The sequence below is a fragment of the Panthera tigris genome, chromosome D2 (assembly GCF_018350195.1).
Source record: "Panthera tigris isolate Pti1 chromosome D2, P.tigris_Pti1_mat1.1, whole genome shotgun sequence".
NCBI lineage: Eukaryota > Metazoa > Chordata > Mammalia > Carnivora > Felidae > Panthera > Panthera tigris.
Genome location: NC_056670.1, coordinates 77,702,294 through 77,727,297, shown reverse-complemented (window position 1 = coordinate 77,727,297; position 25,004 = coordinate 77,702,294). Strand labels below are relative to the sequence as shown.

The 25,004-nt window shown below is 49.2% G+C and overlaps 1 protein-coding gene across 1 annotated transcript in view; it reads right to left on the bottom strand.

Annotated features, from left to right (window-relative positions):
* Positions 1 to 1,312: 1,312 nt before the first annotated feature.
* LOC102950588 (deleted in malignant brain tumors 1 protein-like) overlaps positions 1,313 to 25,004 on the bottom strand; it is a gene marked incomplete at its 3' end in the record, with an annotated part of 44,482 nt that continues 20,790 nt past the window's right edge. The window contains exons 18-38 of the mRNA XM_042960069.1: positions 24,507 to 24,818; positions 22,828 to 22,878; positions 21,472 to 21,510; positions 18,910 to 18,954; positions 17,467 to 17,781; positions 16,108 to 16,152; positions 15,004 to 15,318; positions 13,720 to 13,755; positions 11,454 to 11,495; positions 10,562 to 10,600; positions 10,021 to 10,053; positions 8,589 to 8,621; positions 8,409 to 8,447; positions 8,189 to 8,227; positions 7,743 to 7,781; positions 5,792 to 5,830; positions 5,001 to 5,039; positions 3,173 to 3,484; positions 2,520 to 2,561; positions 1,937 to 1,969; positions 1,313 to 1,401 (exon numbers count right to left, since the gene is read on the bottom strand). Of these exons, the coding sequence (XP_042816003.1) occupies positions 1,313 to 1,401; positions 1,937 to 1,969; positions 2,520 to 2,561; positions 3,173 to 3,484; positions 5,001 to 5,039; positions 5,792 to 5,830; positions 7,743 to 7,781; positions 8,189 to 8,227; positions 8,409 to 8,447; positions 8,589 to 8,621; positions 10,021 to 10,053; positions 10,562 to 10,600; positions 11,454 to 11,495; positions 13,720 to 13,755; positions 15,004 to 15,318; positions 16,108 to 16,152; positions 17,467 to 17,781; positions 18,910 to 18,954; positions 21,472 to 21,510; positions 22,828 to 22,878; positions 24,507 to 24,818 (1,976 nt within the window). The remainder of the gene's footprint in view (positions 1,402 to 1,936; positions 1,970 to 2,519; positions 2,562 to 3,172; positions 3,485 to 5,000; positions 5,040 to 5,791; positions 5,831 to 7,742; positions 7,782 to 8,188; positions 8,228 to 8,408; positions 8,448 to 8,588; positions 8,622 to 10,020; positions 10,054 to 10,561; positions 10,601 to 11,453; positions 11,496 to 13,719; positions 13,756 to 15,003; positions 15,319 to 16,107; positions 16,153 to 17,466; positions 17,782 to 18,909; positions 18,955 to 21,471; positions 21,511 to 22,827; positions 22,879 to 24,506; positions 24,819 to 25,004) is intronic.

Below are 25,004 nucleotides of genomic sequence, written 5' to 3'. Positions count from 1 at the left end.
TCTCATATGTGTGTTTGTGCAGTGCCTCCTTCTCGAATGTGAGAGCTGTGGAGCACGGCCCCTGTCTCGTTGGCCGCTGTGTCCTCAGCACCTAGAAGGTTTGCTTATTCCCTGACTCTGCAGTCACACACAGGACCTTCCTGTGGCAGTGTTTTCGCCGTGGGTGGTCTGGGACTGGCCATCACCCCAAGTGGTTCCTGACCTGCGGTGTCCTCTGGCCCCAGTGCTGTAGGAGCTAGGCCAGCCGGGGCCACAGAGGACACTGCCAGGGTCCTCCCTGATGGCCTAGAAGCTTCCGGGGTGCCTGCCGCACAGACACCGGGGGGCTTCCGGCACAGCCCCTGGGGCAGAAACCTCTGAGGTAAAAACTAGAAGGTTCAGAGCAAAAAGGATAAGGACGACCGTGGGTCTGCACAACCAACTAGACAAAATGTGAAGTATGGAGTGAAGCGGTCACTTGGCGTCATGCAGGCTATTGGAATGAATCAAACCTCCAGCAATGCCAAATGTTTGCTGTTTCGTGTTTCTAAATACTGATACAAAGGAAGAGAGGAATAGCATGGAGACTGTGCTGTGTAATGTGGTACATTGATGGTACATTGTTAGGTATGCTGAGAAAAGTGCGATTTTGTAGTTGTGCACTCTTTGCTTGTTTCCTTAACTTCAGTGACATTGTCTCATGAAATAAGCTGGTGGTTAAGGAAAATGAGACAGACATACACATTTCATTATACCCAAATGTCTATGCTTTCTAGATTGGGGAATACAGCTAGCTGTCTTGTTAGAATGCACCAGTCAGATCATTTGTCTTCTCCCATGCCCAGCACCATAGCGTGCACATAGTAGGTGTGCACTAACGGTGAATAAAGAAGCAAGTTGTGGAAAATGCTCAGCTTTGGAGCTAAAAGAACAGCACCCATCATCCATCCATCCATCCATCCATCTATCCATTCATCCATCTGTCTATTTACCCTCCCATCAGTCCATCAGCACTCAGCACTTATTACCGTGTATTCCAAATTCAGTACATACTCTAAATTCCCAAAAGGAAGGAAAACTTCAGACAAATTAGTGAGTGCTCCAGGTCTCACTGAATTCAGAAACAAAATCATGGCCGTGCCTTTCTTCTGGCCCTGCCAGGTTTTTAACAGGTGGTTGAATTTTCCAAATCTCTCTCCTTGGCCTCCGTCCACAGAAGGGTACCACCACCCCGTCAGTTTCTTACCTGTCTGACGGTGCCACAGTGACCATAGGGAATGTTGAAGATCAGATAGCGCCCCGTGACGTGGGGACGACACAGCTCATCATTTAAGTGGATGTCCCAGGAGGAGTAGCCCAGCCTCCGGAGATAACCTCGGTCAATGGTGACTTGGAAGAGGTGAGGCAAGCAGGAGAGCCAGGCTGCAGGAGGAGGAGCATGGGGAGAAGCTCACAAAGACGATTTGGTACACTGGGCGCGTCGGTCCGGGACATGGGTGCGTGCTTACTTTATAAAGCATGGACAGTACCTTGCGCCCGGGGGCTGCCTCAGCTCCCATCACCCCCCACCCTTGACTTGACTTCCGCTGATTTTATTTATATCCTCTCTTTTCCAAAAAGTCACACCATATCGTGGGAGTCTTATACACACAGCACGTGTCCCACGTGCCGAGAGTCAGAGCCTTGTCTATAGATTTAGAGAACGGCCCATTTCCCATGTTGAGGACACCCGAGGCTGAACGTACATCTATCTGAGGCAAGGGCGTGGGAGCAAAGAGGGAGGGGGCATAGGTGTTAAGAGGCTTCTTCCCCAGCCTCCTGAAGCCTGGCGAGTAGATAGAGATGTGAGAGATCTCGGTGGAGACAGAAGCTGGTGCCCCCTCAAAACCCGTTCTCTCTCCCGGGGACAACTGCTGTCTTAGTTCCGCCTTCCCGCAGCTTAGAGGGGAGGGCTTACCGTTGTCTTTGGGTACAGCAGAGGCAGCCAGGCCTGGGGAGAAGCAAACGTTAGCCGTGCAATATGGAGGAGGAGGGTGTAGGCAGCAGTAGAACATGCAGTGCCGGGAAATGGGCTCATTCTGTTGAGCTACGGAAGCTGGAGCACCGTGGCTTGAGAGTACTCCAAGCAAAGGGAAGGGAAAGCGGGCCCAGAACCTTCCGATGGAGCAGGAGGGAGGGATCCCGGTGTGCGTGAAGAAGCGTTGAGAGTACGGGTGTCATCAACACCAAGAGAATAGTAAATACAGGGCTTTGCAGATTATAAACACCATCCCATGAGTGAATTCGGGCTGGTGTCCCTTCCCATGCACAGGACATGCTCGGAATCTCAGGCCGGGAAGTAGGCAGTTCACAGCCATCGAAGGCCTCCCCAGCACAGAAGCAAAGCGGGACAGTCACCTGTGGCTAGGGTCCTGGCCAGGAAGCACGGCTGGCCAGATTCACTCAACCCCTTCTGATACTTTTGGCCCCACACCTTTGATCCTTCGGTAGCTGTACCCAATCAACCCTGGTGTATAATCCAAGAATGGAAAACGAATTACCCTTGCCAGTGGGTCCGCCGACAGCAGGAGGCATGGCTGGAACTGTGAGCAGACACGATGAAAGTCAGGGTCTGGAAGATAGGATCCCAAGACCCCAGGGGACTCATACTCTATGGCTGTCTGCGGGACTGTTAGTCTCAGGGGGACTCTGATAGTTTTTCTATTTGTGATCCATTTCTGTGCAAAACAAGAGTAACTCCCACATAAAGATAAGAGCAATAGACTGATTCTTTGGTTTGCCTGTTAAAAAACTAAGGATGGAACAGACAAAGGGGCTCGGACTTGTTCACCAAATCTGAGAATTCCGTAACTCTCTGAGATTTCCCCGGGTAAATGTAGGACAGATATAAGAAACTACTACTCCACCCCAAACAGGGTCCAGCTATGGAGGCCAGAATGCCAAGAGGGGTATCGGGTGGTAATAAAAAGTACTACAGGAAAGGCAGAGGCCAAATCTTGGGTGAGAGGGACATGCCAGCCGACATTCTGACTTCCGAGGGCCAGGTCAGGGTGAACAAGGGTGTCCACCTAGGACTGTGCCCTCACATGCGCCCTTGCTATCCCAGCAGCCGGGGCCTTGGCCTTAGGAACGCGGGCGGAAGAAGAGGGACGGAGCCCCGGGGACAACCCCGATCGCCGACGCGCTGCGGCACCTGCGCAGACCACGCCTGCGTCCTCCCGGTGGCGACAGTTGTGGCGCGTCCAGCCCGAGTGGCCGCAGCGGCCCAGCGTGTCCTCGGTGCCTGTGCAGCGCACGTCGTCCAGCAGGATGGGCCCCGAGCCCGGGCCGAAGCGGCCGCGCCCCGGGGCGGCGAGCGCGGGGCCGCAGCGCAGCAGGCGACACACGACGCGGGCGTCCCTGATGTCCCAGTGGTCGTCGCACACCGTGCCCCACACGCCCTGGTGGCGGACCTCGACCCGGCCCTCGCAGCGGCTGCGCCCGCCCGCCAGGCGCAGGGGAGAGTCTGCGGGAGGAGAGAGAGAGCGAAACAGGGGGTCGCGGGGGTGACAGGTGCGACAGATGCCCTCGTTGCCCCGCTCGTGTCATTTGCAGTGGAAGAGATGACACTGCGGGGAACTTCACTGCGCTAGGCGGTGCTGCCTTCTGTCTCTCGCTCCCTCCTTCCCGTCCCCCCCACCCCCTGCACTCTCTCATAGAAAAGTCAAACCCGAATTAACCGAAGGCCGCAGACAATGGCGGATATTGTCAGCCTAGTTGCCCAGACACGTGAGAATGTAATCGTCACACAAAAGTACCAAGACCCCAAAGAAAACAAAATGGCAAACTCCTCAAATCTTTGGAGTAAAATTATTGAGGCACTGCTGTGGCTTAGCAAACAACATCTGTCCAGTGGAATTCCTTTTACTCTAGATGAATAAAAGCCAACCCTTGAATTGCACAAAGTGTATTGTGTGGCCTGGCTGTTCCACTCGCAGGTGTTTGCTCAAGATAAAGGAAACAGATGTGCGTCGGAAGATTTGTGCGTAGCAGAATTCTCCACCATCCACACATGTCCACCAGCGGGAGAGGGGATGAATACATTGCTGACTACCCACACCGTGGAATATTACTAAGCAATAAAAAGGAACGGAATGCCAATGTAAGGAACCATATAGACAAATCTCAAAAACAATTTGTTAAGCAAAAGAAAGCAGACGCAGAAGAGCACGTATTATTTGATCCCATTGATACGCGATTCTAGAAAAACAAATCTGACCTACAGTGGCAGAAAGGAGACCAGTGGTCGGTCGCCTGGGGGATTTGCTGCAAAGGGACATGAAGGAACTTTTGGGGGTGATGGGAAGGTTCTAGATCTTGATTCCGGTGGTGGTGGTGGTTACATAGGTGTATACATTAGAAAAACCTATAGATGTTTGCAACTTACTGTGTATCATTATAGGTCAAAAAAAGGTGACTTAAAGAAGTAAAAGTAATTTTAAAAATCTAGAGTGTTAGTGGTTCCATACCCATAGATGTGTGTAAAATGATTTGTCTTCATATAAGAGGGGTTGCTAGCAACTGTTTTCCAACTTCCTGCTCTGTTTGGCCCATAGAAGATGCTTAGTGAATGTTAATAAATACCACTGGCTGCGGTTTCTCTGTGACTGCAGTGTCCTGGTTTAGGATAGTTGCTGTCTCCTTATGCAAGTGGTTGCTGTGATACTGGACCAAGATAACCATGCTTGGCTGAACTATGAATAAAGGCAAGTATCTTTTGGGTCAGGCCTCAGGAGGTGAATTTGGGGCTCCTGCCCCACAAAGGTATGTGTAGACATAGACATAGACATAGACATTTGCATATATATTTACATATGCATATATATTTACATATACATTTACATACACATATATGTCTATTACTCATAAAAGGTTTCTGTAAGGAGCAGGAACTTTGAAAAAAAAAAAAAAAAAGAATTACGATCCTAACAGTACTGATAATGATTTGGTAATTTAAGTGCTTAGGAACAAACAAAAATTACCAGGCAAAGGGATCATGTCTTCACCAGTTGAAATTGTAACTGTTAACAAAGAAAACCTGAGCTTAAAAAAAACACATATCCTCAAAGTCACATATTTATATTCAAAGCTGAAAAAGACCCACACATTTTCTGGAGGTTCAGAGACTAATAGTTTTGTTTGAGTTTCTGCTTAGGTTTAGGTGCAGAAATACCATCCACCAAGTTTTATTTTTTTTATCAAAATGTAACAAGTGGTGCTTATTCTCCAAAAGGAAAATAATTTGCTGAATGGGCACAAAAGAAGCCTTATAAATATACTAAATTTTTATAGGAAAAATATAAAAGTATTAGATTTTGTAGGAAAAATGTTTATGGGGGCTGAAAATGAAATGGAGAAAACCCATCAGATTTCTCAGAAATGTTTTTTGATAAGAGAAAGATCAAGGCTCCTGGGTGGCTCAGTCAGTTAAGTGGCTCAGGTCATGATCTCACGGTTCATGAATTTGAACCCCACGGTTCATTCACATCGGGCTCTCCGCTGTCAATGTGGGGCCCACTTCAGATGCTCTGTCCCCCTCTCTCTCTGCCCCTGCTCCTCTCACTCTCTCTCTCTCTCTCTCTCACAAAAATAAATAAACTTAAAAAAATATTTAAAAAACCAGAAAGATAATATTTGAGAGGTGTAATTCCATATGAAAATATACAGAGGGAAGCAAGGTAGGAAAAGTAACAATGGATTTTATGATAGAATATGGTTGTATAAATAACTATGAGACGAAGAGTTAATCTAGCAACAGGCATATGATCTTTACCAGGTGATGATGTCGCTTTTGTTGAAATCAGGTGTAAGGCTGCCGAAACAAAAAAGAGAGATTTTTTTCCGGTGAAAAGAAAGCATTAAGATTGGATGCAGTAGAATTTTATGCAGTGGACTGCAAGCTTATGAAAATAAGCCTGATCCATAAGCTGTATATAATACAATCCACCTGCTTATTTATCTTGTGGACTCACACATCCGGGAGTGAAATGATATATGAGCGGTTGGCATTTTGCAGGACAGATGAATAAATCCCATTTAGAGCGTCCAGGATGTGTCGTATAATTCACACCTCAAATCCCTACAGCAGCTGCTCCAGGGAAGTATCATCAGTGTGTCAGAGATGAGGAAGTTGAGACCCAGAGGGCTTGTATGACATGCCCAGGGCATCCTCAGTTCTGACCTGGGAGGCCCCGAAGCATAACCCTTTCCGCAGCACTCTGCCCTTCGGGAGCATGAAATGTGGGAGTCGCATTCACTCTGCCTGCTCTGGGGTGAAGGGGGATGAGGGGGAAGGAAGGGAATGGTCTGATGGTTACCACATCTGCCCTCACACTCCCAGGGGCAGGAAGTGATTGTGCTGTCACGCTTTTGTAAAGGTGTGTGATGCCACTTAATCTGCATGAAAAGCAGCCCAGTTCCCGTGAAACCGGGTCTGCAAAGAAAAACTCACCTCATGTGAGGTCAAGAGTCAGTGAGAAGTACGAGTGAAGGATTCTTCTGCCAAAAGTGAGGTCATGATGAGGGCAGGGAAAGGAGGAAGTGAGGAAGGGAGGGATGGAAGGAGGCAGGGAGAACTCTCCCTAAGTGGAAGCGAGAGGAAAGTCCTAAGCTTGGCTTCACTGCCTTTTGCACCATTATGCCTTCAAAGTAACCAGGACTTGAAAAGAAAGGAAACAGAACAAAAGAAAGCGATAGGCCTTGCTACTCAAGAGGTCAGCATCAGACGGATCGAATGGAGTCACACAGGCAGATTCATCGGCAAAGACTGGGAGCAGAAAGGACCTTGGCTGGGAGCTGGGATCCCCAGCTTGCTCAGTGACTGCTGTGGACTCAGTTATGTCCCCTCAAAATTCACATGTCAAAGCCCTAACTCCCAGTGTAGCTGTATTTGGAGATGGGGCCACTGAGGAAGTAGTCAAGGTTAAGTGAGGTCATAAGGGGAGGCCCTGATCTGATAGGATTAGCGTCCTTATAAGAAGACATACCAGAGCTCCCATTCTCTCCCTCTCTCTTTGTCTCTCTCCCCGTCAGGGAGCACACACTGGGGAAGGGAAGGCCCTGTGAGGGCACAGCGAGAAGGTGGCCATCTTCAACCCAAGGGAAGAACCTCACCAGACGCCGACCCTGCCGGCACCTTGATCTCGGACTTCTAGAACTGTGGGAAGTAAGTCTTTGCTGTTTAAGCCGCACAGTCTGTGGAATTCAGTTATGGCTGCCTGAGCTAGGACAGTGGCAAGTGTCCTCCTTCTCAGGGCCTGCTTTTCCTCCAAAGCGAGAGTAGTGGTTTAGCATTTTACTCCTCGAGGGCGGTCGCTGACCAACCGGCAGCATCGTCTGGGAGCCCGTGAGAAATGCAGAATCCAGACTCCACCCTGGAGCCACTGAATCCGAATCTGCGTTTTAACAAGTTCTTCAGGCCACTCACGTGCACGTCAACATTTGAGGTTTGCTGCCGTGGGTCATCTCTAAGTATCCTCCAGGGTTGACCCTTGACGCCCTTTTATCCTAGTCATCCCGTCCTCACATCTGCCTTCACCGTGTTCGGAATCAGAGCCACTTTTGGGGTAGCGGTCTGGAGCTTCCCTACCACCCCCACCTCCCCATCTCCCCTGACCTCTCCTGGGAAAAACAGGAAGTGTTTCCTCTGGGTGTGTAAGTCCTGCTGGGCTGGGGTTTCTCAGGAAGTCATTCACGAGGGCTGCCGCAAAGAGCAGAGAGCATACCTGGTGAAGAGGTCTCCTCTTCCCGAGTGGGACTTGTGTCTGCAACCAAAGAAGAGTGAAAAGAAAATAGAATGTTTTGATTGGAACAACAGTGTGGTAGAAAGTGGAACTGTGTACGGGGAGAGCCAACACGATCACAGTCCAGTTGTCTCGCATTTGCGTGTGCCGGGTGGGTCAAAGCCTCACCTGTAACACAACACACACCACCGAGCAAGTGGAGTGTGGAGCCCCCGCCCTCGCCTCCCATGGGTCAGGGCGACAATGAGAGGGCGTTCCCCAGTGAAGGGACCACTCTGTGTCTACGGATGTGTGAACCGAACACAAAGCTGGGACTTGGGGGCTTATACCACGGGCAAAATGTTCGGTACACAGGTTCATTTGTCCAACAGAAAGAAGGAGAGTTGGTCACATTTAACTTAAGAAATGTGACAGGCAGAAAACATTACCAGAGGGCGGGTCCACTTCTGTGGAGGCTGAAGATATATCTGTATATGGACAGAGAGAATAGGACACTTGAAACCGAGAGAAAGGACACTTCAGTGTGTCTTTTCATTCAGTTTACTTTGTGGTCAAAGTGGTCATGACGTGAGCTCGTTTTCTAAACAGAACAAGGCAAGTCAGAAGCTGGCCTCATTAATTTAAACAGCACAACGAGAGAGACTTTACCAGGTGGAGAGGTCACTTCCACTGAGGTTGAAGAGGTATCTGTAGAAAAAGAGGAGAAACCTAAAACCAGTGCAGAGGACTCCTGAGGCTATGTTGGGGATAAATTTCCATGGAACAACCTAGTCCGATGAATGGAACCCCAAGAAGAGGCACTTAGTGGGGCAGGAGACAGTGTTTTACCTGGTGTGGAGGTCATGGTGGTTGCGACTGAAGCTGCAAGTCAACAAAAATAACAAACAATATGACAGCCATATCGGGCATATGTTCTTAAGACACAGGACACATAAAGGAGGCTGTTGTAATCAGTATGAGTGGCCTGACTTGTCTTCCTGCTTTTCAGACAGAGGCAATGGCGGGGCATTTCTAGATCCGCCATTGCCTCTAGGCCCCCTTCTACTCGTTGGGTCTCCATTCCTTTGGCCCACCCTTTACTCCTCCCCTTGGAGAAGATGGACGTTACCTGCTCAGAGGACAACAACCATCGGTCCAAATTTCTCCCGATATGGGCTAATCTAACAAAGGTTCTGCAAACGGAGGGCTTTCTTTGCCCGGTCCTCCGTCCTCTCCTCAAATGGTTGGAAGGTAGTGACACAGGAAAGGGGGACCTCTATAGACCGGAACTTTCTCCAGGGGGGCTGTCCCAAGATCTACACTTCAGTCTAAGTCCATTTGCCTCTTGTATTACGAGTTGCCCTCAGTAAAAAAGGCCATTTTTGGTGTTAACTCTGGTGTTTTATTTAATTGCTTTAGCACCTAGAGTAGGGGAGAGCACCCTCTTTATTGTGCCCCCCACAAATAAACCTTTAACACTCTATATGTAAAATTGTTAAACCCAAAGTCACACCAGGAGCTCCTCAGATAATTGCAACCAGCATCACTCAAGATCTATTGTACAAGAGGGGTGTTACTTGTTACCTTGCTCAACTCTCTATCCCTTAGGACCTTGGCACAGAGCCTGACACAAATTTACCCTCCCTGAATGCTGGATGAATGTCTAAGGGGGATCAGCCAAAGCCATGGCTGAACTCCCCACCATTCTTGCAATACCCACTTTGCGGTTGGTCTCCAGGAGAAACTCTTGCCATGGACAGTTGACATTAGACCGCCAGTCAGTCCAGTGGATGACTTATTTTGGAGTTTGGCTGAATTGGCTGAACTAATCTATCCGTTGGTCCATGCAGTTAGCTGGGCTGCCCAGAATTCATTCACCATCAGGGAATATAGAGGTGGCCTATGTGAGTCAGGTCAATATAAGCGTACTTAAAAACTAAAGAATGAGGGACGCCTGGGCGGCTCAGTCAGTTAAGCGTCTGACTTCAGCTTAGGTCATGATCTCGTGGTGAGTTCGAGCCCTGCGTCGGCTCTGTGCTGACAGCTCAGAGCCTGGAGCCTGCTTCGGGTTCTGTGTCTCCCTCTCTCTTTGCCCCTCCCCATGCTCGTGCTCTGTTTCTCTCTCTCAAAAATAAATAAACATTAAAAAAAAAAAAAAACTCCAAAGAATAAGATAATTTGATCAGGACCTACACAGTTGTGTAATGAGCTCCCTGGAAAATCACATAAGATTATTTATAGCTAGTAAGGTGGCTAGGACCCAAAATAACATCAGCATTACCTGTTAAGGTGGTTCCAGTAATACGAAAAGATCCTGGAAAGAAGAAAAGGCAGTTGGTCAAAACCTGCCTAATGGCAAAAATAATTGTACAGTTAACCTGTTTCCTTCTCTCTGTCCCTGGAGCATAGCGATCATGGACTTCGTTTATTTGATCAACAAATTTTGATTCATCCACCTATGCTGTGGCAGGCACTGTGCCAGGTGCTGGAGAGAAACAATAAAGAAAACTAGATGGGACTCCTGCTCGGTAACATTGCTGCTGTGACAAGTGCTATGAAGGAGAAATACGTGATGCTCTGAGAACCTGTGACAGGTGATCTCACCTGGCCAGAGAGGTCCCCCCTCTGTCTCCCCGAGAGGCACCACCACCTCATGCCTGGCACAGGGTCTGGCCCACCCTGAGCACTCTGCTCAAAGGCAGTGACCACCTTACGCCTCCCTCACTCCCCCACCAGGGTGTCCTGGCATTGGCCCTGGTGACGTGGCCCAGGCAGTCTTGCTGCCCCATCTGCCTACATTTGCAGGGGGCAGAGGGCATTACCAGGTGAAGACGTCGCTTCTGCTGAAGTAGAAATTGCGCCTAAATATGGAACACAAACAGGAAAGTCAGCCAACGGAAAGATTTTGTGCGTTTTCCGATTGTGCACAGTTCCGCCTTTCCTATGATCTCATTGCCCTGGTTTTGTTGTTGGTACAACTCAAGTGTGGGGACTAGTCATTTCCCAACCTCCTGAATAAAAGTTAATGCGCCCAAAGTAAAACACGGGAGCTGTTATACAGGAAAACTTTACTGAAATGAAGCACAGTTCCCTGTCCTGTCCTTCTAAACAGAAGACATTTGTCATATTCTAACCTGCACGATTCAGGCTCATGAGGAAGAGACCACTGTTGTTCAGGCTTGTCATACAGAGGTGTGCCAAAGGATGCTGAGGTTAGTGGGCATTTTCGCTCCGTATCGGGACATTAAGCAAGTCTAGTGACATTTAATGGGTTTCTGAACACTTCTCTGGCCGTCAGACTGTTGGCATTTCCTGCAATTGCCTCTGTCGTTGTTCTATATAATCATCTCTTCTCCCTCCCCATCCCCAGTCCCCTCCCCAGTTTGTTGTTTCTTATAATACACAGTCAGTGGGGAGACCAGATAGTCAGTTGTGTGTGTGTGTGTGTGTGTGTGTGTGTGTAGTAAGAACAACAGGTTTAGTGGACACCCCCATGTGTACTCAAACACTTTACTTGAGCTTGAATGTTGGGACCTAAACTTGGCTGCGTGGAGGCCCTTTTTGTCTATTTCTGGATTCTAGTCGCTTTTCCAAGGGGTTAATTCAGCCAAGTGACCCCTGCAAAACACTAAAAGTGTCCTATCTAAGTAGAATGTCGACACAGCGATATTCCCTAAAGGCAGTAAGAGGACAAATCAGCAGAAAACTTGTTACCAGTTCCAAGGGCCGAATCGGTGGCTGAAACGGAGGTAGGAACTGTCAAGACAAGCACAATTTAAGGACGTTTTAATTAAATATCATCCTTGTCAATCAAGTTCATTGGTAAATAATTTTAAAAAGTCACCCTGTTTACAAATTATGCCCCAGCCGTGCTCATATTTGATTATGCTCTGTCCTATTTGATTTCCCTATTACTTGTGTACTAAGTTAAGGGGAGTAAATAACGAGGAAGGTGGTACTTAGGTCCGGGACTCAAGACACCTGGCTTCTAGTTGCTGCTCTTTGTATAACCAAGCATGTGACTTTGAAGGGCTAATGCACAGACCAGTAGCATCTGCATCATCTTGTTTGAAACACAGACCCTCAGGACCCACCCCAGAACTACCGAATCAGAGTCTGCATTTTAAAAGATCTCTAGGTGATTTATACACATGTCGAAGTTCTAGAGGCACCAAGCAACTAAACTGGAGATGACCTCTAGGCCCGGAAATAATTGGCACAGGCCACGAAGAAACCAGACAGCATTGCCCCCGTAAAGGGGTCCCTTTCCTGCTCAACCCTGGACAATTGATGCCTTGCCAAAATTCATGCTAGCACTTCCTCTCCTCTGGGTTTTTCATAAAAGCTTGAACTTGGACTTTTATATGAAATTGCCCATTTTAAAAAGGTGGTATTAAAAGAAAAGTAAATATTGCATAAGCAAAACTCTGTTGTCTGAATCAAAACCCCTCCCTGGGTCAGAACTGGCCCACAGCCTACTTGTTTGTGATTTCAGCTCTGAACAGTCTCTAAGGTTTCTTCCAAATCTTGAAAAAAAAATGCTATACTGAGATGGTGCCATATTGAACTTGACCCTTCCCGAGAGACCTCACAGCTGATTCTCACAGATCCAACAAAGAGAGAAATTGATTTCATTGTCTGATTTTCTTCGAGGTCAGTCTCTACCAAGCCTGGCAGAGGACTCTGAGATTTAGGAGATACAGACCATGAGCTACTTTCGTGACTGTTTATCATCAAAGAAAACTTGAGTGAATTGGTTTGTTTTGAGATGGTATTTCTTGAACTTCCTTAGCCTATCTTGAGCAGCTCAAGCCGTAGAATGATCCCCAAAGTCCCCAACAGGGAAGTTTACAAAAAGACACATGTGTTGCTTAAATTAGAGAGCCAGCCCAGACTCAGCAGATGGTAGCACACACATTCCTTAGGAGCGTGACTACCAAGCTCCTGTCACTATGTGCCTCCACCAGTGTCTGCCACCCAATCCCCGGGACAAGCTTCCTCCTCCTGTTCTACAGAAGAAGAAACCTAAGCCCTGGGAGATAAGGGGGCTGGCCCACTGTCACCCAATTGGTTAAGGCTAGAGCCAGAACAGAGGGCCAGATTCTTGGGCTCCAAATTCTGTGATGCTGCATTTCTACTCATAAGGTTTCAGTGGTCAAAGAAAGTTGAGAAACACTGGGTCAAGCCAACTTTTAAAAAAGATCTTTAACTACAGGACTTGTCAGAGACTTTAGTGGGCTAACAGACTAGGAATCTTCAAGAGAAGGATATGGCATTTCCTCAACTTATTTAGCCATGCAAATTATTTTTTAAATTTGCATATGACTGGATTGGTGTACGACATTCTGAAACATATGAGAGTTGTGGCCCTCTGTTATTTTCTGAAAATGCAGATCGCAGGGATAGCTGTACCCACGATGCCCGAAGTCCCGTGCTGTTAAAAAATGTGGGGCGCCTGGTGGCTCAGTCGGTTGAGCATCCGACTTCGGCTCAGGTCATGATCTCATGGTTCATGGGTTCGAGCCCCGCGTCGGGCTCTGTGCTGACAGCTCGGAGCCTGGAGCCTGCTTCAGATTCTGCGTCCTCCTCTCTCTCCACCCCACCCCTGCTTGTGCACTGTCTCTCGCTGTCTTTCAAAAATGAATAAACATTAAAAAATTAAAAAAAAATGAACTCACTGAATTCCCAGTGTGTGAATCTAAAGAGGCTCAATTCACTATAACTTGACCTCAGAGACCTGCAGTTATACTAAGAGCCAAGGGAACAAACCAGGCATATGGCGTCCTACATACCTATGAAAGGTACGTAAGCACCGTCTGCCCAGTTTACTAAGCATTCGGTGAATATGTGAGCACCTTATGGCAGTGTGATATGAGCTTGATATTTCATTTCTGGTGATGCATAAACTTTAACCCTCACGGTATGTGAGGCCATCTAGCCATCTATGAGGTACATAAGGCAAGCAAGAAAAGAAAATTACCAGGTGAAGTGGTCATTTCTGTGGCTGATGCTGAAACTGTAAAACAAAAACAAAACACAATAAGGTAAAATCCGAACAAAGATCCCACCCACAAACAGAACATTTAGAAGACATCTTTTTCCCAAAAACATTTATGCCTCGGATAGACTGAAATTAGATACAAAAACGGCTTCTGAAATGTGAAACTGAAGACAAGAAAGGCCTCTTGGTGAGACTGAAGCAGAGGTGGGCTGCAGGAAGGTCGAGGTGAGAACCATCCGTTGGTTGTGAGGACAGTAGAACCTCCCCGCGTGGGTCAAAAAGGCTGTTTCTCCGATTTCGTGAAGAGCGAATGTTTCCTAGGGCTGCAAAGTAGTAAGAGCCTTCCTAATTCTGACCTCAGGTTCTTAACATGGATTTGCTCATTTTCACTAAACTCACTCGTTGAAAACACAGGGCCAAGATCTGAATATGAAAAGACAGTGGCCCCTTAACATAATTAAACATGTTAGGACCCCTGAGTCAATGTTCATTTACTGTCGTTAATGACCTATCGGGGTTGAAACACGGAAGTGATCCTGAACCCTTCACTGGAACAGACGCCCGACAAGGGCAGGTTGTTGTCTGCTGCCCTCACTACCACGTGTTCATGTAGAGTTTTGCCTGGCTCCGGCAACGTGCCCAACAAATATTTGTAAAATAAATGGATGCGTCCACTGAATCCTATTATTCTTGTCTTTGCTCTAAAGCAGTGGGTATTTTCATTTCATCCAATTGGCTTTTCGAATTCAACTTGTTTGGCAGCCTAAGATAATATATGTGTGGGCTGAATTAAAAAAAAAAATAGAAAAGGAGACCATCTCGAGCCCCTGAGACCAAAAACAAATAGTGTTGATGCTTTCACAAGGGGTACAGGTGAGAGGGACTGGGTTTTGCTCACAGAACTCCCCAAAGCGGTACTACAAAGTCAGCTTTACGGCTCAAAACATAAGACATAGACTAGAAAAAGCAATGACCCCAGAGGGTGAATAACAGCGAATCTGATAAGTCCTTGAAGAGGGCAGAGACCAGGGGCTCTAAAGTGAACTGGTGAATGTAGCTTCAAGCACTGGGTAGGTCAGCAGGTTAAGAGAGGCCAAGAATGGCCCAGAGGCCTCCCCAAACCAATGTTGAGAACAGACCCTAAGCGTGTGTTTGGAGGACGCCGAGGGGACCCGAGCTTCTTCACATTCACTTCCAGGTCCCTCTCTCCCACCCCAACAGCTGTGGCTCCGGCAGCGTCAGGAGAGAGTCGGGAGTGAGTACCTGAGCAGATGACCCCGGCGTCCTCACGGTGGCCACAGTTGTGGATGGACAAACCCAGGTGCCGACACTGGCCTAGTGTGGTCTCATTGCCCCAGCACTGCACGTCGTCCAGGAGGATGCTCCCCACACCTTCCCCAAAGTGGCCGTTCCCCAGGGCTCCGACGCCCTCCCCGCAGTCCAGCTGCCGGCACACAACGCGGGCTGCGCCGATGCTCCAGAGGTCATCACACACGGTCCCCCACGTGCCGTTGTGGTACACCTCGATGCGACCTTCACAGCGGTTGCTCCCATCCGCCAGCCTGATGATGGGCAGGTCTGGGGAAGACTCGGGGTTGTTACTGGAACGGGATTAACTCTTCCGGCAAGTAATTTCTCATAGGACTTTCCTGTAGTTTTTACCGTAGCGAACCCTGAAGTCCTATACTCTGTAATCTCTTATTCCTGTCTCCAAGCCCCATAGGAAAAAGTCAAATTAGTACTTATCAGTGCAGTGACTAGCTTTTCCAGGCGAGCTCTGATTTCAGATATTTTGTTCTCTCATTTCCATCTTTGCATTTGAAATATAATTGCAAAGATAAGGACAGATACCTATTTCAGAATGGAGTCATTAAATTGCTAAGCAACAGCATGGAAATAGGTCAGACTCAACTTCTCATTATTTTCGTCGAGCCAAACTTGCACACTGGCCCAGATTCGCAGATTTTATTTAAAAAACATTTTTAATGCTTATTTCTATTTGAGAGAGAGAGAGTGCATGCAAGAGGTGGGGGGCACCGAGAGAGAGAGGGAGACACAGAATCCGAAGCAGGCTCCGGGCTCTGTGCTGTGAGCACGGAGCCCGACGTGGGGCTCGAACCCACGAACTGTGAGATCATGAACCGAGCCGAAGTTGGACGCTTAACCAGCTGAGCCACCCAGGTGCCCCAACAGCTAGACAGATTGTAGAAGCAGAGACTAGACAAGTGGCGGGCCCCGCATGTAACATGTCCCTCCATGGCAGGGCCGAATCCACCCCGGCCCTGACATTCCCAGCTGTAACCTCAGGGAGTCTGCTAGAAAGATTCAATAGCTGGGAAGGGGTGAAGGAAGCAGTCAAAGGATTACCAACTGCAGGAGCCATTTCCGCTGATTCTGGGGCAGCTTCGGCAGCTGAAAGAGAAAGCGCAAGGCATTCATGTCAGCAGGTGGGCACTTGCAGAAACGCTCGTGGACACACCAGCCGATGGGTACGTGAACCCACATCTGTCCCCGTGTGCCGGTTCGGGAAATCCTGGCAAAGGCAACTGCGCTTCTGAAACCTCCTTTCCCTCAGCCGGTGAGACCGAGGCTTATGGAGGCTAATTGGAAGGGTCTATCTGAGCTTTTCCGGGGGGAGCCATCCAGAGCCACTCGGAGCTGAGGCTACAAAACAGGACAGATGAGGCTCTCATGACATTTTAATTCAGAGTTCTCATCGAGGGATGCCAAGACTTCTTTGTAGCACCAAACGCTCACTCTACAGATGAAACGAAACAAAACAGAACAAAACTACCCAACAGGGGCGCCTGGGTGGCTCAGTCTGTTAAGCATCTGACTTCAGCTCAGGTCATGATTGCACAGTTGGTGAGTTGGAGCCCTGCATCAGGCTCTGCGCTGACAGCTGGGTCTTCTGTCCCCCTCGCTCTCTGCCCCTTCCCCGCTTGCACTCTCTCACTCAAAAATTTAAAAAAACATTGAAAAAATTTAAAAACAAAAAACCCCAAACTACCCAACAACAGGGTGGGATAGAAATATTCCCATCTTGTCTGTATCTTCCCCCATTTGGGAACCTTGTCTCCCCTCCCCCAACTGTGAGTCGGGGGTAGCTCTGGGCCGTGACGGTGGGGGGGAGGGGGGGAGCGTGGGGGGTGGAGGGGTTGGGGAGGTGGGTCACAGATGTTTGTTGCACGCATTATTTAGTAACAAAAGGTAACAAAGCAGGGCTTTTCAACATTCAATCAGCTTTTTTGAATGGTTGCATAAAATTGTCCCTAATAGCAAGAAAATCGTGAGCTGGGCAATCAGCAGCTCAGGAGAGCTTTCCCATCTAGCTCTTTCCGAGAAATACCTTCATGAGAAATTTATGATGTTGACGCACATCGAAAAATCATTCCTGACAATGAAAAACCATCCTGAGCAGGGGTATAACTTCCTGCTTTACAGGCATGTTTTTTGTTTGCTTGTTTGTTTTTTGCTCATAGGATCTTCCTTCTTCTTAGGGCCAGGGGAGTGGGCTGTGATATCAGGTACACTTCAGACAAGTGTGACCACCATCCTGGGTTAGCGGAATCTGAGGAGGTTCCTGAGACATGGGTCTCCCTGTGCTCCAGATGGGAAAATTCCAGGCAAACCGGGACAAGCCGTTTTCATGACCTGGAACCCCAAGCCTTTAGGGTCGGCCTGCCTGGCAGAGGAGGGAACCCAGTCTAGGGGGAGTTCAGGTACCTGAGCAGACGGCTCCGGCATCCTCGTGGTGACCACAGTTATGGACCGACAGGCCACGGTGGCGGCACTGCCCCAGGCTGGTCTCATTGCCCGTGCAGCGCACATCGTCCAGGAAGATGGGGCCCGAGCCATCACCAAACAGACTGCTCCTCGGGGCCGCCAGTGCCATTCCGCAGCCCAGCTGCTGGCACACCACCCGTGCGGCCGGCAGGTCCCAGAGGTCGTCGCACACGGTCCCCCAGGTGCCGTTGTAGAGGATCTCCACGCGGCCCTCGCACCTGCTGCTCCCCGCCGCCAGCCTCACCACCGGCAGATCTGCAGGAACGAAAGGTCAGAGAGGCTTGAAAAGTTCCCCGGACTCTCAAACGAGACAGCATTTCCAGTTGGAGCATTCTAGCCCCGTCTGCAGTCTGTGTCCCCCGGGAAAGCAAATCATATATGCAGAGGAGACCATGTGATGGCTTCTTGTTTCTGAGATTCAGCACAAACTCCACAGTGTTTTGCTGTCAGTGGGCCATTTCTTATGGAAATATGGGCCACATGGTGGCTTTGCAGACGACCACTTAAAAACAACTGTCTTGGGGCGCCTGGGTGGCTCAGTCAGTTAAATGTCTGACTTCAGCTCCAGTCGTGATCTCGTGGTCCAGGATTTCGAGCCCCGTGTCGGGCTCTGTGCTGACAACTCAGAGCCTGGAGCCTGCTTCGGATTGTGTCTCCCTGTCTCTCTGTCCCTCCCCTGCTCGTGCTCTGTCTCTTTCTCTGTCTCTCAAAAATAAATAAAAATATTTTTAAAAATTAAAAAAAACCCACCCCAACTGTCTGCTTTCATTCTCTTTTGGGTGTCATTTGTCATGTGGTTTCTCTAAAAATTCGAAACAGTTCGGCTGAATGCTTGGGGTTCAGACTTCACATTTTTTTACCCAGGTCTCTTAAAGAATGTTTGGAATATTCAGAACAAAATTAATTTCACTTTACTTGAATCTTAAAAAGGATGAAGTGTTTATCGGAGGATGATGGAGAAGGTTGGGGCTGGAAAATTGCGCAGCAGAAGAGGGGCGTCGCTCCTACAAGAAGGTCAGATACTCACTGAGTGAAACTTACCCCCGAACCAAAAGCAGATGAGCCTGGTTCTCAGATTCTGAGCCCCAGAGATGGGGCTGGTTCATGGGGTCCACCTAGAGAAGGGCCCACAAGAGCACTGTGTGGCTCAGGACCTTCCTACGGGCCTTTCAGTGATGCCACTGAGGGTGGGTGGGTGACTGGCTCGGCTTGAAAAGGTCCCCACATGGGGAGAACCCACCATACCACCAGCTTGTCTCTGATGAGCACAGCTTTTATTCCGTATGGCACCGGGGCCATGAAAATTATGTTGGCTACATTTCTGTGGGCCACAAATGCCAGCCTAAGAAAAGAAGTCGCAAAATGTAAGGACGGAAAAAATACCTATTGGTTGGAAAACATGTGGCTGTTCCCCAGGAGTTGCAGCAACTGTACATGTGAAAGAGAAAATAGTCATCGTAAGTACCTTCTAAGCCAACAATGCAATTTCATAATCTTCTCAGTACCGTCTATATCACATGCGTGAGTTTGCCTTTAAACAACCCTATCCAATCTCTGATCAGATAGTTAGCATTTATTTTTTTAAAAAAGTTTATGTATTTTTGAGAGAGAGAGAGAGAGAGAGAGAGAGAGAGCACGCACATGCACTCGAGCACAAGCGGGGGAGGGGCAGAGAGAGGGAGGCACAGAGTCTGAAGCAGGCTCCAGCAGAGCCCGACATAGGGCTCGAACTCATGAATTGTGTGATCATGACCTGAGCCAAAGTTGGAGGTTTAACCAACTGAGCCAACCAGGTGCCCCTAGGTAGTTGGCATTTAAAATGTGATGGTAGCTCATACAGGTGATACAGGTGTATGTATTATTCTGGTTAAGGGTAAGAAAATAAGAGAAATAACGTGGATGTCGGGATTGTGAAGGCGTGGCCCCACAGGCCCAGCACCTTCTCAGAACCACAGAGCTTTGGGTCAAGGAACCGGTGTCTCCGTCCTGCTGAAATGCAGACCTCATGTACAGGAAGGAGGACATCAAGCCTGTTAACACCCAGAATGGCTTCTCCTCTGGGTGCAGAGTAGGGCCCCAGGGGGATGGAAAACAGTTCTGGGACTTTGCCTTCTGGGGAGGGTCTGGAGCTCAGAGCCACTGTCAAGGCAAGCTAAGGTTGGTGAGAGAGACCCAGCATGGGGACCCTGCACTAGATGGCTTGTCACCAAATAGCAAATAAGATGGATGTGAACGCACAGATGCCTGTATGTCCAGCAGCTGTAGAATCTACAAAGACAAAGGAGACGCAGGGGTGGTTTCATAACAGAAACCAGGGCAGTGGAGTGGTTCGAAGGTCACTGTCTCAGTTTACACGTCACTCAACAAGCCTGTGTAAACAGTTGTTCTTATGCGTCTAGGGCTGCCCCCTCTGGGTTTTTACAGCCAGGTGTGGATTGTGTCACCAGGCCAAAAACTCTGGGGTAGTGATTCTGAAAGAATTTGCCTTCGTAACGAAAATGCCACCACCAGCAATAGAGTTAACATTCTGCGCATCTATAGAGTGCCATGTGCCTGAGTAGGTGTTGAATGCCTCGTGTAATCCTCCCGGCAATTTTTATGAGACAAGCGCCATTGCTTTCTGTATTGTCCAATGGATTAACCTTGATGGCCACTCCAGTGGAAGGGGGCCCTCCCGTACATTAAAGAGCTCGCAACTTTTTCAGAGTTCGAACAGAAATCTGTCCCGGACGTGGGGAAGGTTTAAAGCGTGGGAACATTTCTAGACTCCATCTGCTAACTTCAGGCTTGGCCTGGCAGCTCCATGACTGGCCCAGAAGGGACCTGCGCTCATCTGAGCAGATGACACCAGTGTCCTGGTGATGCCCACAGTTGTGTGTGAGCCAGCTGCTGCGAGGGCACTGCCCCAGTGAGGACTCACTTCCTGTGCACTTGACGTCATTCAGGAGGATGCTGCCTGACCCGGGGCTGAAACTGGCCCCAGAGAGGGTGGACACAGCCTGGCCACAGCCAAGCTGTCTGCAGACCACGTGGGCATCCTCTATGGACCAGCTGTCATCACACACCGTGCCCCAGGTGTCTGCGTGGTAGACTTCCACTCGGCCTTCGCACCTGCTTGACCCATTCACCAGCCGCAGACCCAGACCTTGGGGGACAATTTCAAGCAATGACTTCCATCAAGGCTCATCCGAAAGGCCACAGAAGAGCCAGCAGCTCTTGGAAATTGTACGGGTGATGGATGGCGATAGATTTACTCCCCCTTTCACTCTGCTTCACTCATTTAATTTTTGCCTTGAGTATTACCTCCTGTGTTTCCTGAGGTGACAGTTGGTTGGGAAATGGTTTTGCTCCTTAGTCCGCTGGCCCAGAGACCCGCCTCATCATGGAGCCATTTCTTCTCTTCACTGTGTGTCCTGAAGTCTTGGCTTCTGGCACTCACAGGGTTTGCTGGGTTTTTTCATGAGATGCTAACATGCACACACCAATTGGTGTGTGTGCGCGCGCGTGTGTGTGTGCATGCACACGCACAATGTTCTCTGCCTGCCCTTGCACACACATTGATCAAGTGATGATCACAATGGCTCCATCTATGTTGGTTCGGGATCAGGTGCTGTCACATGTGCATAGATGCTCCTGGGAGCTCATAAGGCAGTTATTCCAGACCGCCCTTCGTGTTCAGAGGACAGAGTCGCAGAAGGGAGCAGAGATGGGATGTGCTCAGGACACAGCCAAGAATAGCTCATGGGGACACAGCCAAAGACAGGTCAAGGTGGGGTTGGGGGGAGATTTGAGGTCAGTGGGTCACTCTCAGCCCTCGGGCACCCACCTGAGGCTGCGGAGCAGTGTTTCCAGTGGGGACACTTTCTCCCACGGTAGTAACACTGGGGTAATTCTGAGCTAAAACTCGAATGAGGGAAGGCCATGGAGGAGAGAGGAACAGCTTACCTGCTGATGTGGGCACCTCTGCTGGCTTTGGGAAAGATGCTAAGGACAGAGAGAAACAAAACAGGATACAACATCTTAGGTGACAAGCACGCTTAACTCTAAGTTAACTGTCGGTGGGCCCTCAGCCTTGTGGACTACCTACAGTTTCTATTCTAGATGGATTCCCTTCTCAGGTCCTTGCTCTTTGGGGGAGTCTTCCATCACCCTGCTGCCACGTGCACCAGGAAGACAAGCAGCTAAAGCACACTCAAGAAAATCAGAGCATGGCAGGTATGTTTTAAAGAAAGCATTCTTTGGGCATCACTACTGTCCAGTATAACCTACCCTGGTGCTTTCTTTGAGGTTTGGGGTCACTTCTTTTTCCTAACCCCTCTGCATATTGCATTTTACTCTTAAAGAATGTGCCGCAGACAAGCAGCTGACCTAATTTAAAATGTGAGCCGGTCAACTGTTGAGCCGGTCAGAGTCAGGGAAAGACCAAGTGATGCTTTCAGCCCCTTCATTCTTTTTATTTTTAAAATTTTTTAATGTTTTTATTCATTTTTGAGAGAGAGAGAAAAAGAGTGGAGGAGGGGCAGAGAGAGAGAGAGAGAGAGAGGGAGGCACAGAATCTGAAGCAGGCTCCAGGCTCTGAGCTGTGAGTACAGAGCCTGATGCAGGGCTCGAACCCAAGAACTGTGAGATCATGACTCGAGCTGAAGTTGGATGCTCAACAAATGAGCCACCTGGGTGCCCCTTAGCTCCTTCATTCTTTACAACTCTGTCAGGGAGAAATGTAGAAAGCAGGACAGACAGAGCTAAACCCCTGAAGTGCTTGGAAGGAGCTGGCTGGCATCTGAATAGTGTGCCCCATGCGGCAAGCCCTGCTCCACCTGCTCTACACAGAGAGAACACTGAGTTCCAGAATGGCTTTAGGAGGCAAATATTATTATCCTCCTCCTTATCCTTATCTAGAGGAAGACACTGAGGCAGGGGGCGGGGTTGGGAGGTGGGTGCAGAGATTTGTTCAAGATCCCACAGCTCACGAATGATGAAGCCAGGGTGATAGGTCCAGGACATTTGGATCTATCCACAGCCCTACTGCCCAGGGTGACTTTGCCAAGACAAGTTACAGTTAATCAATAATAATTGAAGGGGTGCCTAGGTGGCTCTGTCATGATCTCGGGGTTGTGGGATTGAGCCTCGCATCTGGCTCCAGGCTGAGTGTGGAGCCTGCTTGTGAATCTCTCTCTCTCTCTCTCTCTCTCTCTCTCTCTCTCTGTCCTCCCCCACTCTCTCTCTCTCTCTACCTCTGCCCCTCCCCTGTTCATGCTCTCTCTTTCTCTCAAATTAAAAAAAAAGTACAATTGAAATTACCTGAAGTTGGGTAACTCCCAGCAGCTGATGGTGTTGAGTAAGGCAGAGAGGCTGTGAGAGACATAAATCAAACTCATTCTTCTCAAACCCAAGAGGTTGATCTGCTTATTTGGAACAGAAAGGTCCATGTCTGGCTCTAGGGAGAAACAGCACCCAATCTGGGCATGTGAGCCCCGAGTTGCCATGGTAACAACCAGCAGATGTCTTGGGTCACTGGGCTCATTTCTGTCCAGCTGCGGGACATCACAATGTCTTTAATTTGTTTTCAAACTCTGCTCACAGTGATGGTTGCCTTATGTGGAATGCCTAGCTTGCCATTTCCTTTGGTTTTGTGATTCTTCCTGGGTGTGTGGGTCTTGCCTCCCAGAGCAAATGTCAGTTTGCAAAGCGTGGGACTACGTTTGTCTCAAGGATGTGCACTGGCCACTTGAGCACCTGGAGGGAGCCGAGGGCCAGGGTGGAGACCTCTGAGCAGCCGCTTTGTGATGTTTCCCCTTCACCTCTGACCCACCTTGAGCAGCTCTTCCAGGGGTCCTTGTTCCACACCTCCCTGCTCTTGAAGCCCCCAGCCCTGTCCTCGGATGTCACAGTCAGCATGTGGCTTCCGGTCATGTTTTGCTTCAACACTGATTCTGCCCCTTGACCTCTCCCTTCTCCTCTCAAAACCTTCTAGTATTGCCACCCTTGCTTTTTCCTTCATCCTCCCGTCATTTCGGCCAGGTCTAGCTGGTCAGCCACTTTGCCTCTTCCCAGCCAAATCCAGAAGGATGCAGAGATAGACTGGGGCTTCTGACTCCAAGTACTGAATTTGTTTGCAGAAACTCAATTGGGATAAAACTGAGGAATAAGAGCCCTGGGCTGGGACCTGGGCTCCCAGCTTCCCAGCTCTGTGACTTTAGGAGTCATCTCTGTGTCACCTGGGTAACAAGGGAGATGAACCAAAGAGATGCTTCCCAGAGGTATGATTCATCACTGGTGGGATGCGAGATAATTTGAGGTGATGCATCTTCTATTTTAAGAGTCGCATATTTATATAACATTATAATCTAAAAATCTACATTGAATTCCATTCTGATTAAAGACATTTTCAAATATGCATGGGCATGCATTGATCAGAATAGATAGTTCATTGTTTATTTTATTTTTTCTAAGTTTCTTTATTTTTTTGAGGTGGAGGAGGGGCAGAGAGAGAGAGAGAGAGAGAGAAAGAGAGAGAGAGAGGGCTCTGTCAGCGCAAAGCCCAACGCAGGGCTCAATCTCACGAACCTTGAGATCATGACCTGAGCTGAAACCAAGAGTCGGACGCTTAACCGACTGAGCCACCCAGGCGCCCTGATAGTTCATTGTTTATTTTAATTTGTAAACATTTTCGTATTGCTATGTTACCGCTGTGTCTGTTTGTATGTATTGTCTATTTATGGCGGCTGATCCTGGCTGTCCGTGTATGGTGGGGATATAGGAATTCCTCGTAAAATGAATTCGTGTCAGTAAAAGAAGAGGAGTCCGCGTGAAGGAAAAGTATTAAGGAAGGTGTGGTGTGTGTGGGAGGTGGGCAGAAGCCACGCAGGGGCATCTGAGCGGCGGAAGCTCGGGAAACAGTGACATCAGGACCCCCTCCTGCTCTGAGTACAGTTGGGAATGTCATTTCGCCCACCCGCTTGTGTCAGCATCAGGCCCACCTGAGCAGATGACGCCGGCGTCCTCGTGGTGGCCGCAGTTGTGGGAGAACCAGCCGCTGTGCAGGCACTGCCACAGCCTGGCTTCCGTCCCCACGCACTCCACGTCGTCCAGAGCAATGGGGCCCACGCCTTGGTGGAAATGCGCCCTGCCGGGGGCCGACACCGCCCTGCCGCAGGCCAGCTGCCTGCACACCACCTGCGCGTCACGCGGGTCCCAGCTGTCGTCACACACGGTCCCCCAGGTGCCGTTGTAGTGCAGCTCCACGCGGCCCTCGCACCGGTGGCTGCCTCCGGCCAGCCTGAGGGCCACATCTGGGGACCACAGACACGCCTGGGTCATGCTCTGGGAGCTCCCCCTTTGCCCCTGCCCTCAAGGAAGGTCCCAGGAATTTCCTGTGAGTCGACCCACTTTTGAGGGCTCTCCTCTCAGACGTGGGGAGGGAGCCACCAAGGGCTCAAGGGGGCCGCAAAGAGTACTCTCACGTCAATGTGAGTTTT